This window comes from Gallus gallus, chromosome 2 (assembly GCF_016699485.2).
Source record: "Gallus gallus isolate bGalGal1 chromosome 2, bGalGal1.mat.broiler.GRCg7b, whole genome shotgun sequence".
NCBI classification, from domain to species: Eukaryota; Metazoa; Chordata; class Aves; order Galliformes; family Phasianidae; genus Gallus; species Gallus gallus.
In genome coordinates, this window is record NC_052533.1 from 2,203,511 (window position 1) to 2,220,588 (window position 17,078).

General features: G+C 43.2%; 1 protein-coding gene across 24 annotated transcripts in view; it reads right to left on the reverse strand.

The window, feature by feature from the left end:
- Positions 1 to 17,078, reverse strand: part of OBSCN (obscurin, cytoskeletal calmodulin and titin-interacting RhoGEF) — a 170,112-nt gene that overhangs the window by 83,365 nt on the left and 69,669 nt on the right. For 15 of the 24 annotated variants that reach the window (XM_040695537.2, XM_040695529.2, XM_040695532.2 and 12 more), the window contains 17 exons: positions 16,328 to 16,594; positions 15,456 to 15,719; positions 14,440 to 14,706; positions 13,814 to 14,077; positions 12,683 to 12,949; positions 11,363 to 11,629; positions 10,024 to 10,287; positions 9,031 to 9,297; positions 7,956 to 8,219; positions 6,543 to 6,806; positions 5,933 to 6,196; positions 5,374 to 5,637; positions 4,375 to 4,638; positions 3,918 to 4,181; positions 2,358 to 2,624; positions 1,745 to 2,008; positions 928 to 1,194 (listed from right to left, as the gene is read on the reverse strand). In XM_040695537.2, coding sequence (XP_040551471.1) covers positions 928 to 1,194; positions 1,745 to 2,008; positions 2,358 to 2,624; positions 3,918 to 4,181; positions 4,375 to 4,638; positions 5,374 to 5,637; positions 5,933 to 6,196; positions 6,543 to 6,806; positions 7,956 to 8,219; positions 9,031 to 9,297; positions 10,024 to 10,287; positions 11,363 to 11,629; positions 12,683 to 12,949; positions 13,814 to 14,077; positions 14,440 to 14,706; positions 15,456 to 15,719; positions 16,328 to 16,594 — 4,509 coding nt within the window. The remainder of the gene's footprint in view (positions 1 to 927; positions 1,195 to 1,744; positions 2,009 to 2,357; positions 2,625 to 3,917; positions 4,182 to 4,374; positions 4,639 to 5,373; positions 5,638 to 5,932; positions 6,197 to 6,542; positions 6,807 to 7,955; positions 8,220 to 9,030; positions 9,298 to 10,023; positions 10,288 to 11,362; positions 11,630 to 12,682; positions 12,950 to 13,813; positions 14,078 to 14,439; positions 14,707 to 15,455; positions 15,720 to 16,327; positions 16,595 to 17,078) is intronic. The other 9 variants (XM_040695544.2, XM_040695545.2, XM_040695543.2 and 6 more) reach the window with 5 other exon arrangements.

The following is a 17,078-nucleotide window of genomic DNA, read 5'->3' on the forward strand; positions in this document are numbered from 1 at the left end:
GGGCTGCCGTTCTCCTTCTTGGCAGCATCTTTCTTGAAGCACTGTATGAGCCAAGAGCTGAGGATAGACAGTGAAGTTAGGAAAGAGTTAGGAAAGAGCAGACTCCAGCATGGCCTGGTGTGTCACCTGAAGTTGACAGATTTTCCTATGGAAGTCTCTCCATGCCAGCTAGGGGTGTTTCAGTCAATGACCACCAGGACACAGAGGGACATGCTCCCTCTACCTGGACCCTTGTTCCTCAAAGAAAGTCTATGAGTTTGCAATAATGAGCTAAAAGTATTCCTCCCTCCCCCACTCATGCCCTATATAAACTTCCACCAACGTATACAAGACCAAGATAGCATTCAAAACATAAGCAGCAGCAGTATGGTAAGAGTTGGCAATGAAGTGATAAACAGAAGGGAAAACACAGTTTCAGGCAATGGTAGAAAGGGCTGAGGAAAACATGTGGATGCAATTGTTTGCACTCATGGGTTGTATCCAGAAAGTCTTCACTAATAACACAGTACGTTCACGTATTACAAAAAACCTTTATCCACCAATTGTATTTGTTATCATCCCAATCAGGCATTACACTCAGTTATGCATCTCTTATGCCTAATGAAGCAATCAGCAATCCCAAAGAATCAATCTGCCTAATTTATTTCCTGTTATCCATTTCCTGAATTGCCATACACAGCCATACATTCTGTGCCCATAGCGCAGGAGGGCTCATCACTCTTTGACATCATAACAATATTAAATTGCTTTGATGCGGATGAACCACTCCAGATGCTGCAAGCAGAACCTCTTTGTCCTGACCATGTGTCAGGCTGAGGGAGAAAACATATGCTGGCAGAGAGTAAAACAAATCAACATCTGTAGAGATACTAAAAGGTGCTCCTTTCACTTTGTCTCTATTGAGACAAGGGTCAGTACTCTGCCTACCATGTACAGTTACCGCAGCCGTTGTCTGCTGATGTCCGGAGTCACAGGTGTATTTTCCTGAGTCATCCAATTCTAAGTCATAAATGACCAATTCTGCAGAGGAGCCCTGCTGCTTCATCTTGTATTTCAAACCAGGGTAGAGAGTAATATCTCCTTTCCTCCACTCTACTGGAGCCTTGGGTTTGGTAAGCTCACACCTCAGGGTCACTGTCCCACCTTCTTCTGCCTCAGTATTCTGAAGCTCTTGTTTGAAAAGTGCTGGTAGAGCTATAAAATAGAAATACAACTTGCAACATGCTGCAGTTGGGGTTTGGGAAAGAGAAAGCAGGAAGAAAATGGAAACACCAAGAGAGCTTATTTGCAGATGGCTCTAAATCTCAATGCTCTCGATTCAAAGTACAAAGTCATTTCCCCAGAGAGACAATAGGAAGATCTGCAGGACAAGAAGAAATAAATTTCAAGAAGTTACACCCGCCACAAAGGTTATTCTAGTTTCAACCAATTTAAGACTGAAAAACAGGAGAATATTTCTCCCACTGCTGAAGAGATATTCCAGAGATCAGCAAGATTTGTAAGTGTTCAGATCTCCTCTCAGGCCGGAACACTTGCAGGAGAGACTGCAATTACCCTAGCAGTAAGAGACTGAGACAATGCATTTCGTTCTGCATCACATATCCCATTTTCAACCTGATCACTCTATTAGGCTGGACAGGCCAAGCTATTGCACGTGCTTTCCTTACGAGTCACAGCCTTGTCTTCTCTGTAAGTGACAATGAAACAAGTAAAATACAAAATACAGCTTGTTTGTTTGTTTTACCATTGACTGTCAAAGTGGCTGTTGTCTGCTGATCTTCACACACACAGCTATAATCTCCAGCATCCTCCTCATCCAGATCATGGATGATCAGCTTTGCAACAGCACCATCTTGACTCATTTTGTACTTTTTGCTTGCTTTGAGCACTTCCTGCCCTTTCTTCCACTCCACCACAGCAGGTTTGGTCAGCTCACAGTGCAGAATAGCTGTCCCACTTTCTACAGCTTCTAGGTCCTTCAGGTTGGTCTTGAATTCTGGAGGCAGCGCTGAAGAGTAAAAGAATTACCATATAGAGGCTGAATATCTGTTAAAAAATCAGCTAATTGAAGTCCAGTAGGAAAGGATGTATGGCACAGGTCAGTGGAACACAATGGAAACATCTTCCCTGGACATTGCATCAGGGCAAGGAAAGTGAGAAGAACCAGCAGAGCTGAGGAGGACAGATACTAACAGGCACTGCTTTTCCCATTTCTAAGAGTAGGAAGAAGCACATAAGCTACCTCCAAAGGAAAACAAAAGCCCAAGCAAACAGAAAGGGAGAGGGAGGACTCTACGACAATAGAAACATGGGCAGGACTAAGGTGTGGAGAACCTCAGTCCCAAGGATTACTTTACCATGCACTGTTAAGGCAGCTGTGGTGGTCTTGTTTCCACAAACACAGGTATACTCTCCAGTGTCATTCAAGTCTAAATTGTGAACTACCAGCTCCACAACACAGCCTTCCTGGCTCATGCTGTACTTGCTGCCCGGGGTAAGGATGCGATGGCCCTTCTTCCACTGAACAGAGGCAGAAGCCTTGCTGATCTGACAGTGCAAAGTGGCCATTCCACCTTCTACTGCTTCCTCGCTGGTCATCTCTTCTTGGAAAAATGGTGGCACAGCTGAAGGATGCAGGTAAAATGTATTACAAACTGAGGGTATCTCCTGGAGTAGGTGGGGGTGGGAAGTGATGGGGTATGGTTGTGAAGGTTATGGAAGGGCAGAGTATTAACAGCAAAGAGAGGAAAGAGAAACACAGACATCCTAGTGGGAATACATACATGAGTTCTTTGGGGTTTATGTTGGCTTCCTAGTAGCATAATTGCACTGTAGTCAAGAGATGTATCCCTGCTTTCTCCCAGTTTCCTTATAAGAAGAACCAAGAGCAGCACCTTTGAGCTCCCTAGCTCATGAATGTGATAACATCTTCCACGAATACCATCTTTTCCTGCTGGGCTCCAAGTGTTGGCACAACTCCTTCCTCAACATCATTCCTTGTTCCTTGAGGTGTCATTGAAAAGGCAAAGCCAGGGCTCACAGATGCCTCTTGACCCCAGAGAAAGTCTCCAGATGCTGAATCCTAAAGCCTGTATTCCTATCTCAGAACACACTTCACCTGCTCGCTTAATTCTATTACTCACTGCAAGTTGTGTCCTCAAAATAAATGTAAATAAATAAACTTCGCATACATTCCTCTAATTAACTACGTGAGATGATGGGATATTCCACAAGGTTGGATATCTCAGATCTCGGGTTTCATGAATCCCTCGTGGTGGTGGATCTAAATTAAAATACTCAGGCTAGAAGTCTTGATTTCACACACATCTGCAGCAGTGTTAAGCTGAAACATCAGTTTTGGTTGCACAACAACTGGTTCTTGCACCAAAATAAGACCAGAAGAGGTCACAAAGAACTTATCCTTTCCTGCCTAGAAGATTGGACTTCCAGTGCAAACCTATCTTTTTGCATTAGGATGGTGGCTATGGGCACAAAGACCAACATAGACATCGCTCAGCACAATAATAACATGGCCACATTCGGAGTATGGCTTATTATACCCTACGTTCAAATGGCATAGATTGAGAATGCCAGAAGGCAGAGGCAAAGAGCAAGCAGAATTGTGCTTTAGGCCAGAAAAGGAAAGATAAAAGAACAGTGGGTTTATGTGCTATGAAAGGAGAGCCAGAAGGGAAAGATGAGAGGATAGCAGGTTTGTGTTTGAGGAAAGGAAAAAACAAAAGGATGGAGAAGAGTATAGAGTGGTATTTTCCAGTCAGGTCATGAAAGACAGGAAATACTGTTTCAAACAAAAGGAAGGGCAGTTAATAAGGCTGAACAAACAGACGTGGAGAAGTGAACACCTGCCAGCAGGGGATAGGCATGTCTAGTCAGGAAACAGGTCAGGTCAGTTTTACCCTGTACTGTTAGGACAGCTGTAGTCTGGTGCTCTCCACACATACAGGTGTAGTCTCCTGCATCATCCTCAGCCACTCCACGAATCACCAGCTCTGCCTTGGGCCCTTCCTGCCTCATTTGGTATTTCTCACTGCCTTTGAGAACCCTCTGGTCCTTCTGCCACTCCACCAGAGCAGCCTTGGTGAGCTCGCAGTGCAGGGTGACATCTTCGCCTTCTTTTGCTTCCTCGTTCTTTAGCTCTTCCTTAAAGAGGGGTGGCAAAGCTGAAGGACATAACACAGACCAGTGGTCACCAGAAAACCAGAATTCCAATCCTAATTTCTTTATCCTCTTTGGGATTATTCCCCTTTATGCCTCCCCTTTTCAAAACCCATTCTTTTGATAGCCTAGATCATAACCTCTGATCCAGAGTGATGTCTGTCTATAAATCTCTTAATTTTAATAAAGACTTTTTACCATGAACTGTTAAGGTTGCTGTTGTCTTCTGGTCACCACAAACACAAGTGTAATCTCCAGCATCTGTTATATCTAGGTCACGAATGACCAGCTCTGCAGTGGTACCAGGCTGGCTCATTTGATATTTGTCACTTGCTTCGAGCACTTTGGACCCTATTTTCCACTGCACTGGAGCTGCTTTGCTTAATTCACAATGCAGACAGACTGACGCTCCTTCTGTGACTTCTTCATTTTTCAGTTCTTCCTTGAAAACCGCTGGCAGGGCTGGGAATAGAAAGCCAATAGACAACATACATAAACTAAGACCTCCGCACTTGTGACTGGCATCATGAACAATTAATTTAAGTACAGCCAAGACAGATAATCTAAACACTGAGGTTACCACTACGATGATGTAGAGAATGAAATTCACCAGTGACAGTAAGAAAAGAATTGCTGAGCTGGAAGGTCAAAGGACTACAGGCTGGATGGATCCAAGATGCAACTTAAAGAATATATCCAAAACATCTCAGTCTAACACGAGCATTTCATAGAATATCCCAAGCTAGAAGGGACCCATTAGGATCACTGAGTCCAACCCCTGGCAGTTGGGCTGAGTTCTCAAAATGGAGCCACGATCCATCAAAATAGGGCCATAAGCCCTCAAAATGCCCCAATATCCCATGCCATGCTGTGATACACCCTGCCACGCCCCACAAGTCCCATGCCATGCCCCAGTGCATCCTGCCACGCCATCCAAACTTGCTGGCTCCATGCCCTTAAATTTACAACACAGTCATTTATCTGCATGACAAAAACAGCTATTTCCTTAACTCTCTTTTTCAGGAAAATCAACCAAAAAAAAAAAAAAAAAAAAGATACCAGAACAAAAAGTTCTCCTTTTCTGAACGCAAATTAATTCCTAGGGAAAATCCAAAAGTTGATAGGTGAACGTTTCACACTGCAGCAGGATGCTGCAGAGAACCAAAGAGTGGACAGCCATCTGCAAAATGATTTTACCATTCACTGTCAGAGAGGCAGTGGTATGTTGGTCTCCACACACACAGGTGTAATCTCCTGCATCCTGCAGATCTAGCTCACGGATTTGCAGCTCTGCAAGGACGTCATCCTGCCGCATGATGTATTTTTCACTTGCTCTGAGGATTTTGTTTCCTTTCTTCCATGAGACAGTGGAAGCCTTGGTCAGCTCACAGCGCAGAGTGGCTGTCTGACTTTCCATGGCCTGCAGGTTCTTCAGCTCCTCTTTGAAAAGTGCAGGCAAGGCTGAAGGTTGTGAAATGGACAGAGGACATCAAAAAATGACACGTCACACAGGTGATGACGGATGAGGACATAAAGAAACAGAGAACATTTCAGTGGAGAAAGAGTTGCAATTTCCTTGTAATCCTAGGGCATAGGGAAAACAAATAGAAGCAGAAAAGAAGCCTGGGTGCAACCAGAACTTGAAGGCAGCTTACAGATTTATCCAAATCCAGCTGCAGGTGAACACACAACAAATAGTGATGAGCTAGGAGAAAAAGTACATACTGATACAGATACATAGGTATGTTTTTTTTACCATTCACTATCAAGGCAGCTGTAGTCTCCTGTTCTCCACACACACACGTGTATTCTCCAGCATCTTTCAGCTCCGTGTCGTGGATGAGCAGCTTCATGACGGTGCCCTCCTGTCTCATTTTGTACTTGTCGCTGGCTTGGAGCAAAGTGCTTCCCTTTCTCCACTCTACCTGAGCAACCTTGGTCAGCTCACAGCGCAGAGTGGCCGTTCGCCCTTCTGTTACTTCCTCGCCCTTCAGGCTTTCCTTGATGTGTGCAGGCAGTGCTGAGGATGCAATGGATAGAGGGTTAAATGGAGCTGCAAACAGCCTCTGGATGAGGGGCAGAGCTGGGGGAAGGAAAGGCTGGAGCAAGAGTGGGGAGATGTCCTAGGTACTGTTCTCACATCTACATATTTCATAAGGTCCTAAAACCACTTTCTATTAGGGGCTGGGGGGTAGGTTTTCCCCTTAGATTAAAAAAAAAATTGCAAATTAATTACTGTGACCATGATGTGCAATGTCAAACCCAGAGGAAAGTATGCAGTGATAACAATAAACATGAGGAAAAAAACCAAAGAATCAAAAACAAGGGCTTGATGATGAGGACATCCAGATGAAAAACGTGATTACCGTGTACTGCTAAGGAAGCTGTGGACTGCTTATCCCCACACACACAGGTGTAATCACCAGCATCACTCTCATCTAGGTTATGGATCACCAGTTCTGCAGTGGCATCCTTCTGCCTCATTTTGTATTTCTCACTAGGTTTGAGCACTGCGTGCCCCTTTTTCCATTCCACTGGTGCAGCCTTGGTCAGCTCACAGTGCAGAGTGACTGTGTCACCCTCAGTGGCTTCCTCGTCTCTTAACTCTTCTCTGAAGAGAGCAGGAAGGGCTGAGAAACAAAGAGCAAACGTTTTCATGACATGCAACTTTCAGCCACCAAAAAGATTAACGTGATGTTCACCGCTATCTACCCATGCCTTATGAATGACACAAACAGCAGGAATAGGAAGACTTCGCGTATGGCCAAAACTGTAACTTCCTCACTATACTTCAGCCTGGAAAATTGGTACAGAAGGTTATACTATCATCAGGAAAAAAGAAGTTAAAGGGAAAAAGAAAAGATTTATGTATTAAAGATGCCTAGCTCAAGAATTAGAATGAATGCTAAGGGCTGATGGGTAAAATAGTGCAGGCATCTTGAAAGTGCTCATGTAACGATAGAAAGGAAAAAGAAGTAGGATGTCTCCATTGTGGACATCTCTTGTAAGACTATCATTTCAGGAGGTTCAGGAGCGTCCCTAACACTGAACCCCTTTGGAACATCTAATAGAATCATTGAGCATAATACTGGGTAGCAACGTGGTAATACATACCTTGGGAGTAGTAGGATGGGACAGTGTCTGCTAAGTCTTTGGAATGGGGTGGGGACCACTTTTGGTTGTAGAATATGTATGAAAGAATTGAAGAGGAAGACCTCCAAGCCCTGACTTTGGCCAGCAAGGAATAAATATTTGAGAATACAGATGTGGAGAACAACTGGGCAGCTATCCATTACGAAGCAGCAGAGCTCATGGGTCTTAGCAAAAAAAATATGTGGGAAACAATGAAAGCTTCAATTCTTTAAGAATTGTTAAATGCAACCAAGTAGAAGCAATCTTAAATGACAAGGTCTAAGACAGCAGAAAGCTTCTCAAAGAAGCTATATTAAGGGCATAATTACACAGACCATCCCACTACAAGGACTATCAGGAATAGTCTGCCTAAGTCAAAAGCTCCTTATTGTCCTGAAATTCAGGGAGCCATAAAACAGAATCATAGAATGACCTGAATCCAGAATGCACAGGCACAAGTCAGATGTATGTAACAGAACAGAACATGTAAGCGTGTGGAATGCTTCAGTGTGGTACAAAGCAATATAGTTATGTACCAATGAGAGCAGGGAGAGAAAACTTGGGAACAATGTTAATATAATCAACAGAACTAGAATTCTAGCTAGAATTGGACAAAAATAATGTGTTGTTGGTGTTTTTTCTTTTACCGTGCACTGTCAGCACTGCAGTAGTCTTCTTGTCCCCGCACACGCAGGTATACTCCCCAGCATCCTTGACTTCCAAAGCATGGATCAGGAGTTGTGCTATGGCACCTTCCTGTCTCATAGAGTATTTTTCACTTGATTTGAGCACTTTGTGCTTCTTTTTCCACTCCACGGGGACGGCCCTAGATAGCTCACACTGCAGCGTGGCTGTTCCACCTTCTGTGGCTTCCTCGTTCTTCATTTCTTCCTTGAAATGTGCAGGCAAGGCTGAGAAGTTCAAAACGAGGAGAATGTATGACCATGGGAGTCGTTCAAGTAAGCACTTGTTTGTGGTCTGTGGACCACGTCTGACAAGCAAAACCTTCCCTAATCCAGGTAGCATTGATGATAACTCTAAAAATTATCTGATAGTGACTCTGGAAAGTCTTGTTCATGAGACAGAGCTTTTTATTATGGCATAGTCTGTGGCATGAAATGGAGAACCACACCAGATATTTCTTCAGACTCTGAAAGACTGAATCCTGCCTTACTTTGGGTATTGCCTACCACAATGGAAAATAGAGCCAAACTGGGGTGCTTAAGTTCTGTCATAACTCTGATCATTACTGGAAAAGCTCATACATTAAATTATATCCGAGACACCAACCTCACTTTTCCATGAGATCTATATGCTCTGGTAGTGAAATTACTCTTTCTCCAGACTGTGAAATTATTCTCAAAGATTGTTTAAGACCGCGTTGTTTATCAAAACTCATCACCCCAGCTTTTGGACTGTGCCATCTTTACAATCAACTTCATAGTAATAAATATGATTTCCCTTCTTTAGCAACTACTTGGGAACATGAGCATCAAAGAACTGGGTTGGAACCAAGATGAACAACTGAAATCTTTGCAGTAAACATCTGACCTATGCCTGGCATTCACCAGCACCTTCACGGTTTTAAGCACAAGTCCAACTGCACGTAGCTAAATTCACCTGAAATAAGGCTGCAATTTCAATAGTACTCTGCTTTATTATTATTACTATTTTTAATCTGTTTGGAAATAATCTACTTTATTGGGTATAAGATTTTTTTACCATTCACTTTTAGAGCAGCTGTGGTTTTCTGATCTCCATAACAGCATGTGTAATCACCAGCATCTGCCAGATCTAAATCACGGATCACCAGCTCTGCGGTTGTGCCCTTGCATGTCATGGTGACCCTGTCACTTGGCTCCAGGGCTCTGTCCCCTTTCCTCCATTCCACAGAAGCTGCAGGCTTGTTCAGCTCACAGCAGAAAGTGGCCACGCCATTTTCTGTGGCTTCCACGTTCTTCAACTCCTTTTTAAAATGTGGAGGGAGGGCTGAAGATCACAGATGAAGAGAGAGAACTTAAACATTGAGGAAATACCGTATCTTGACTGCTCCATTGCCTTAAAAACCCTTCAATCTCAAAAAGTTTTCATTAACGCATATAGTTCATGAGAGACAACTTTAGGGGCATCTCTGCCCTACCCATTGCAGCATGAATTAGAAATCAGGATTGCAAAACTAATTTCAGTACTGGAATGTATATTTTAAAGGTATTTTAAGATGTAAGCAAGAGAAAGCTGATAGCAAGCTTTAAAAGAACTTGCACAGCTATGTCTTGAGATCAGATGAACAAACAACCGGAACACCATTACTTAAAATTCCAGGCTGCAATGCATAATTCTCACCTGTCTTTCTCAACTGTTAACACAACAGTTTCTCAACTGTTAACAAACTTCCCAATTTTACCTAAGAAAAAGAGGTGAAAACTCTCTGATAAGCGATACGCCTAGAAATTAATTAATGGAAACTGGTATTTACTACTTCACCAAGATCTTCAGTATCTGTTTCCAGACTGCATTAATGTGAAAGAACAGGAACAGAAAAGGCTGTAAGATGCTATGTATCATTCCCAAGTGAAGGACTTTCAGTAAAAGAATGTGGTAGACACATTTATCATAAAAATCTAAAGTAATAGATGGAATCAATGCCAATTTGTGATCCTGCATGAAAGCACAGGTGGCAATGCAGAAATTCCCTACTAAATGTATGTATTTTACCATGCACTGTCAGAGATGCTGTAGTTGTCTTGTCTCCACACACACACGTGTAATCTCCAGCATCTTCTTCCTCCAGGTTTTGGATTGTCAGCTCAGCAATGGTATCCTTCAGCCTCAATTTGTACTTATCACTGGGCTTGAGCAACTCTCGTCCTTTCCTCCACTCCACCGGAGTGGATTTAGTCAGTTCACACTGCAGAACAGCTGTCCCACTTTCTGTGGCTTCCACATCAACAAGTTCTTTTTTGAAAAGCACAGGCAAAGCTAAGGGATGTAACATAAACAGAGTACATCAAACCATTAACCAGACCTTGAAATGTGTAGGTGTGAAATGTGTAGGAGGGACATATTAGTGGGCCTGATGGGGATGGGTAGGGGTTGGACACTGGATATCCTAGAGGTCTTTTTAACTTCAGTGATCCTATGAATGTAGAATCAGGTCCTGTGCACTATTAGGCCATTGTTTTTTGCAAGTTGCCTTGTGTGGTGTCATCAACGTAAAAAGAAAGCAACTTGCACAAGGAAGTACCAGCCCAGAGGAAGGAAAGGACACAAGTACCTTTAACTGGAAGAAATAAGAGGAAATAAAAGCATGCAGAGAAATCAGAGAGATGTTTGCCTCCAGTTTTACTCCTGCCCTTAAAAGCATCTCACCCTTAAGATACACCTCAAATAGAAACGTTCCTTTAATCTACTGGAACCGTATGTGAACTGTTGGAGGGGCGTCCAAAGCTTTTCGCTAATCGCCACAGCAGAGGAAGGAACAAATTTGGGCTCGTTTCTCCTAAATCAGGACCTTCAGAGTAATGGTTTGTTGGTGGGTTGTTGGTTGTGTTTTGTTTTAAAGTACAGTTTCATCGGCACAATATATCACAGTGCTGCAAAAGAGTCATTTGCTCCCGCATTGAAAAAAAACCTCTTGCTAGCTGAGCTCAGCATTCTTAATGAACTTTCCTTCAAGTTAAGCAATGGCAACCAGTGACATCAGAGACATAGAGGACAAACCCTCTGAGAACAAGCTTGTAGCTAGAGGCCTAGACTATTCAGGCCCTATCAACTGCTCTTTGCCCTCTGAAAGCATTCAGAAAGCTCTAGGGTATGAAACCATCACAATTGCATGCTGCCATTAGGTGACCTGTTTCACCTTGACTTTGGGAGACAGGATGAAATACCAGCAAACCAAATGGGATGAGGTGGTCTTTGAGGACCCTATCAACACAAGACATTCTAAACCATGAGAAGGCTGCAGAATCAAAACGTCAAAACCAGTGAGGAGACCTCCCAGAAAAAAAGGGTATATCTGAGATGCAGCTATGATAAAGGAGAATGGGTTTTTTACCATGCACTGTCAAGACAGCTGAGGTCTTCTGATCTCCACACACACAAGTATATTCTCCAGTATCCTCTACCTCCAGGTCTCGGATCAACAGCTCTGCAGAGGTTTCTTCTTGTCTCATCCTATACTTATCACTTGATTTGAGTGTCTTATCTCCTTTTTTCCACTCCACTGGGACTCCCACCTTGCTCAGCTCACAGCGCAGTGTGGCAGTTCCGCCATCGGTGGCCTCTCTGTTCTTCAAACCCTCTTTGAAAAACGCAGGTAAAGCTGAAGGACAGCAATATGAGCAGTGAGATGTGAGCTCCAAGGAGTTCAAATTAAACAGCGATATTTAATTTCCCTTTTCCTTCTTATCTTGAATGGATTTATCAATACAAGGACATAAATTGTCGATATTCTCCATGAATCAGTATGAGGAGCAAAATGCCATCACCAGGAAAGGATCCAATGATTGCTGTAACCCACAGATACGTTTCACTCAGAGGAACAAATCAGTACAGACAGAAGTACATGGCCCCCCCCCTTTTTTTTTTTTCGTGTGAAATTTCCAATAAAAACAAATAAATTGAAATTTCTGGGGAAAAAATATGGGTTTCTCACACAGATTTTAAAACCATAATGAAAGTAGGATGTTTGCTAAGTTTTAGCACTGAGCAAACAGAAAGGAATTCTACATTAAAAAAAGAATGAAACACTGAGTTTCATTCCAAAAGTCAATTTGAGATGAAATTGTTCATTTCAATACACAATGGGGAAACAAGCATTTTCGCTTCCATTCACACTCTTTCAAACAGTTGCAATAAAAATAACTTGGGATAATAATCACTTAGGTGGTTTGCATTTGCTTTGCACAGGAGAGTAACAGAACACACTGATCACTGGTCTGTACGTATTGAACCACTTTAGTATCCCAGGAAAACAGAACGTGGGAATAAGATTCCAGGGAATAACCTAACCAGTCTGAGTTTGATGAAACCTTAAAAACACCAAGTCATAGTGCTTTCTGGGACTCAACGTTCTTGGGCACAATGGGGATTCTGATTAAGGAATTTGCAAGAGGGAAAACCTAGATATCAACCCTCGGCAAATGGGTGGCAGCAATCCCGGCTGCCTGTCTTCTCCCCAACCTCATACTCTGACATCCCTCCTGTGCCATGCACACCAGCCATGTTGATGCCAACAGGAACACATCACTGACATCATGGAGCTGAGGATGAAGGCCTGGCAGAGGAAGGATGTGGCAGGGTAACGAGGTTGTCCACACGGACAGAGAAAACACAGTAGTTAATTGTAGCATTCGTCTTGATTCTTTTGTTTTACCATGTACTGTTAAAACAGCCATAGTCTGCTGGTCTCCGCACACACAGGAGTAATTTCCAGCATCTGTCATGTCTAGATTTTGGATTAAAAGCTCCACAGTGACGCCTTCCCGTTTCATTTTATACTTGTCACTTGACTTGAGGGTCTTGAGTCCCTTTTTCCACTCCACGTTAGCAGCAGCCTTGTTCAGCTCACAGCGCAGAGAGACGCTTTTACCTTCCATAGCTTCTTCATTGCTCAGTTCTTTGGTGAAAAGAATGGGTAGGACTGCAGAGTAAATGGAATACGGACATGGCATCAAAGCTGAGAAAGCCTGACCCACGGTGTACTTGCCCTCTTCCTTCACCTCCCTGAACCTGCATGCCACAAGGCTTTCCATACACTCCAGGATTATGTGCATACTTCAGTTTACCTTTCTTCCCTTGTTTGCATGCTTTAAAAGTTTATTTTAAAGCAAGCTTTTCCCTAACTATAAACTTAGTTAACAAGTCATCTACCCTTTATTTTACAGATCATAAAATTAAAGGCCAAATTTCATTAGGACACCCGGAGCAACTTGTTTCCCTTGAACAAGACAATACTTCTACAGAAGAACCTGAGCTGTGGCACTGTCTGTAATTTTATAAATGGATCCCCTAAGCCGAACCCTTGCAAGCGTGCTGTTTTTAAACAAAATTCCTTAACAAAAAAAGGGGGCTGGGAACAGTAGGAGCGTGAAAAAAAGAGTAATTATTCATTAAGATACTCCTTAGCATCACACTTCAATGAACACTCTTTCTACTTAGATGATAGCAGCCTAGGAAAACAAAGCCTAGGAAACTAAGAATAGATATTAATCCCACCTCTAGGACAATCCCTATGAGAAAAAAAATTTAAACAGCAGTTGCACTGGATCAGGAATGGTGTTGAGAGGGAGACCTGTACTTCAGAGGTCATTCAAACACAGCACATCAAGAGGGGATGAGGTGAGAGCAGAGAGAGAGAAGCAGTGGTGGGGCAGAGAGAAAGGAGAAAAACAGGAAAGAAAAATCTGTCAGCAAGGGTGGAAATGGGAAAGTGCAGAAAGGTCAGATGCAGTGGGAGAAAGAGAGTGCAGAAATGTGTGCTGAGAATTTCTTTTTTTTTTTTTACCATTTACTGTCAAAGTGGCCGTAGTCTGTTGATTTCCACACACACAGCTGTAATCACCAGCATCTGCCGAATCCAAATCCTGGATCACCAGCTCTGCAAATGGGCCTTCCTGCTCTATTTTGTATTTCTCACTTGGTTTGAGGACTTTATTCCCCTTTCTCCATTCAACAGGAGCCGATTTGCTCAGCTTACAGTGCAAAGTGACTGCCTGGCCCTCTGTAGCTTCCTTGTCCAGCATTTCTTCTTGGAAGAGTATAGGCAAGGCTGAAGGATGTAATACCAACAGAGATGGAATCAGAAATGTAATGAAATGGCCTGGACCGTTTGATAAATTATTGGACTGCAGTGTGTGCATTTAACCAAAGGTACTACTAATAAGCTATATGAGGGTGGAAGACCTTCTGGAGGAGGGAGAAACAAGTTAGAAGGAGCAATACAGAACATTGCTGAGCTGTCTCAAAGGAAAACAAAAACAAGGGAACACCCTCTAACAGGATGACTGGCTCCACAGAGCTGACAACATGACACCTCTACAAACTTGTCTGATGCTTGATCAGTACAACCAGAAAATGTTGTCAAACAGGCTCAGCTTGGGTTTTAACGAGAAAGATGGGTAGAATGTTTACCATTCACTGTCAAAGTAGCTGTGGTCTTCTGGTCTCCACACACACAGGTGTAACTCCCAGCATCCATCAAGTCTAGGTCTTGGATGACCAGCTCAGCAAAGCGCCCTTCCCGTCTCATTTTGTATTTGCCATTTGGCATCAGTGCCTTCCCATCCTTCCTCCACTCAACCGTGCTGACTGCCTTGCTCAGCTCGCACTGCAGTGTGGCCGTTCCGCTCTCTGTACCTTCCTCGTTCTTTAGCTCTTTCTTGAAGTGGACTGGCAGGGCTGAGAGACGCAGAATGAACAAGGGGTTGCAACCCAATGCTCCTCTGGTCAGAGGCTGCATTGTGATTTATAAATGACTCTCCAGACCTTATTCCAACACCCTCATCCTTGACCACATCCATCTTTTTTTGTGGCTTGTAACAACATTTTCTAGCAAATAGTTCTGTTGCAATCAGAGATTTCATCAAGAACACGCACACAAACAATAATCTTATCCAGACAGGAGGTAAAGAATCCTCCTTAACAGCAAATCCCAAGGAATCTTTTTCCATTCTAATTTAGGAAGGCATACATGCACATTAGTGTCCTTCACTTGAGAAAGGTCTCTGAGAAGACGTTACAGAAACACACATGCAACACTGGGAGTGATGAAATCTGATTGTGGATGGAGACTGGGGAAAGGAGTGGCATGGCAATGTGAAAGAATGGAAGGATGAAAAGAGTGGACATAGGACATAAAGGTTGGGGTTGACACAGGACATAAAAGCAGGTGTTGAAAGGGAAATACATAGAAAGGAAGAAGGAAGGGATAGACAGAAATATTACAGAATTTCATGAGTTATTTCTGACATTTATCATTCACTGATAAGGCTGCTGTGTTTTTTGGCTTCCCGTTACACATGTATAAGTGGAAGGATGAGAAGAGTAGACAGAGGACATACAGGTAGGAGTTGAAATGGAATATATAGAAAGGAAGAGAGATGGACAGAAATATTCCAGAATTTCATGAGTTATTTCTGACTTTTTACCATTCACTGTTAAGGTTGCTGTGGTTTTTTGGCTTCCCACTACACATGTGTAGTCTCCAGCATCCTTTGTCTCCAGGTCGTGGATCAGTAGCTCAGCCACCAGGCCCTCTTGTCTCATCCTGTACTTGTTACTTGGCCTGAGAACAGTGTGCCCCTTTCTCCACTCCACAGGGGCTTCTCTGCTCAGCTGGCAGTGCAGGGTGGCTGTCCCACCTTCCGGAGCCTCCAGACTCTTAAGCTCTTCTTCAATGAGTGCAGAGATGGCTGAGAAATGAAGCATTCTCATTTTACTTTAAAGGCATCATTAACAAATGGTTACCTCTTTATGGGACTCAAAAGGCCAAACCAGATTCTCTTGGCATAGCTAATGGACTTTGACTTACCTGCACTTCCAGGACTCTACTCACACTTACAATAGCACACCATGAGTTTGCAGGAAATTAAAAGCAAAATAATTATTTTTCAGTAATTAGAACAAAGTAATTATTGCTCTGCTGCCCAAATGCTGTTGGTCACAGACACGTGAAAAATTTGTTCAGTAGGTAAAGAAAAGAAATGCATATTCTTTAACAGAACATATTTATCACCTTCTTACCTCACAGCTTAGAACTCAGGTAATTGTTTATGTCCTGAGCAGAAAGCAGAACAGTTATTTCAGAGGCGAGGAAAGATATATTTATATCAAGTCAAGGTTAATTCATTGATACATTTTAGTATGAAGTTATTGTCCTAGAACACAGGTAACCTAATGGACACATCCAGAGCTGCCTTTCCTTTGGACTGATCCCTTTTTTTCTGAGCACCCATTGTAAATGTGCAGGACCATGGCAAGAACAATAACAAATGGCCACAAGCAGGTGTCTCATTCCTACCATGGATTTTGACTTGGGCTGTGGTCTGCTGGTCTCCAGTGTCACAGGTGTATCTTCCCGCATCTTCTGGCTCTGCATTATGAATCACCAGCTCTGCCATTGTCCCCTTCTGCTTCATTTCATATTTGGCACTTGCCTGGAGTGTGGCTTCTCCCTTCTTCCACACCACAGTGGCATCTGCTTTTGTGAGTTCACAGCGCAAAGAGACAGATTTCCCCTCTTCCGTTTCCGTGTTCTCCAGGGCTTGTTTAAAAAGGACTGGCACCGCTAGGATACAGAAACAGGGATCAGGACAATCTCCCGCTGTACAACAAGTGCCTCATGGTAGTTCATAGTCGTAAATCATTGAATGATTTGGGTTGGAAGGGACCCTTAAGATTATCTAGTTCCACCTCCCCTTCTATAGGCATGGACACCTCCCCCTAGACCACCCTTCTTACAGCCCCATCCAGCCTGGCCTTGAGCACTACCAGGGAGGGGATATCCACAGCTTCACCAGGCAACATGTTCCATGTCTCACCACCCTCACAGTAAAAAATTTCTTCCTAATATCTAGTCTAAATCTACCCTCTTCCAGTTTAAAACCATTTCCTCTTGCTGACGGTATCTGAGAGCCTTTAAAAGAAGATGTCTGGGGAATTTGGGGGAATCTAAACATCAACCAGTTCACCACCTGCAGTTTGCCAGGGATTAGACTTGACTGCATGGTGCCCCTTTCTGCTCTTCCATGTTAAATTTTCATGTTCTGCCT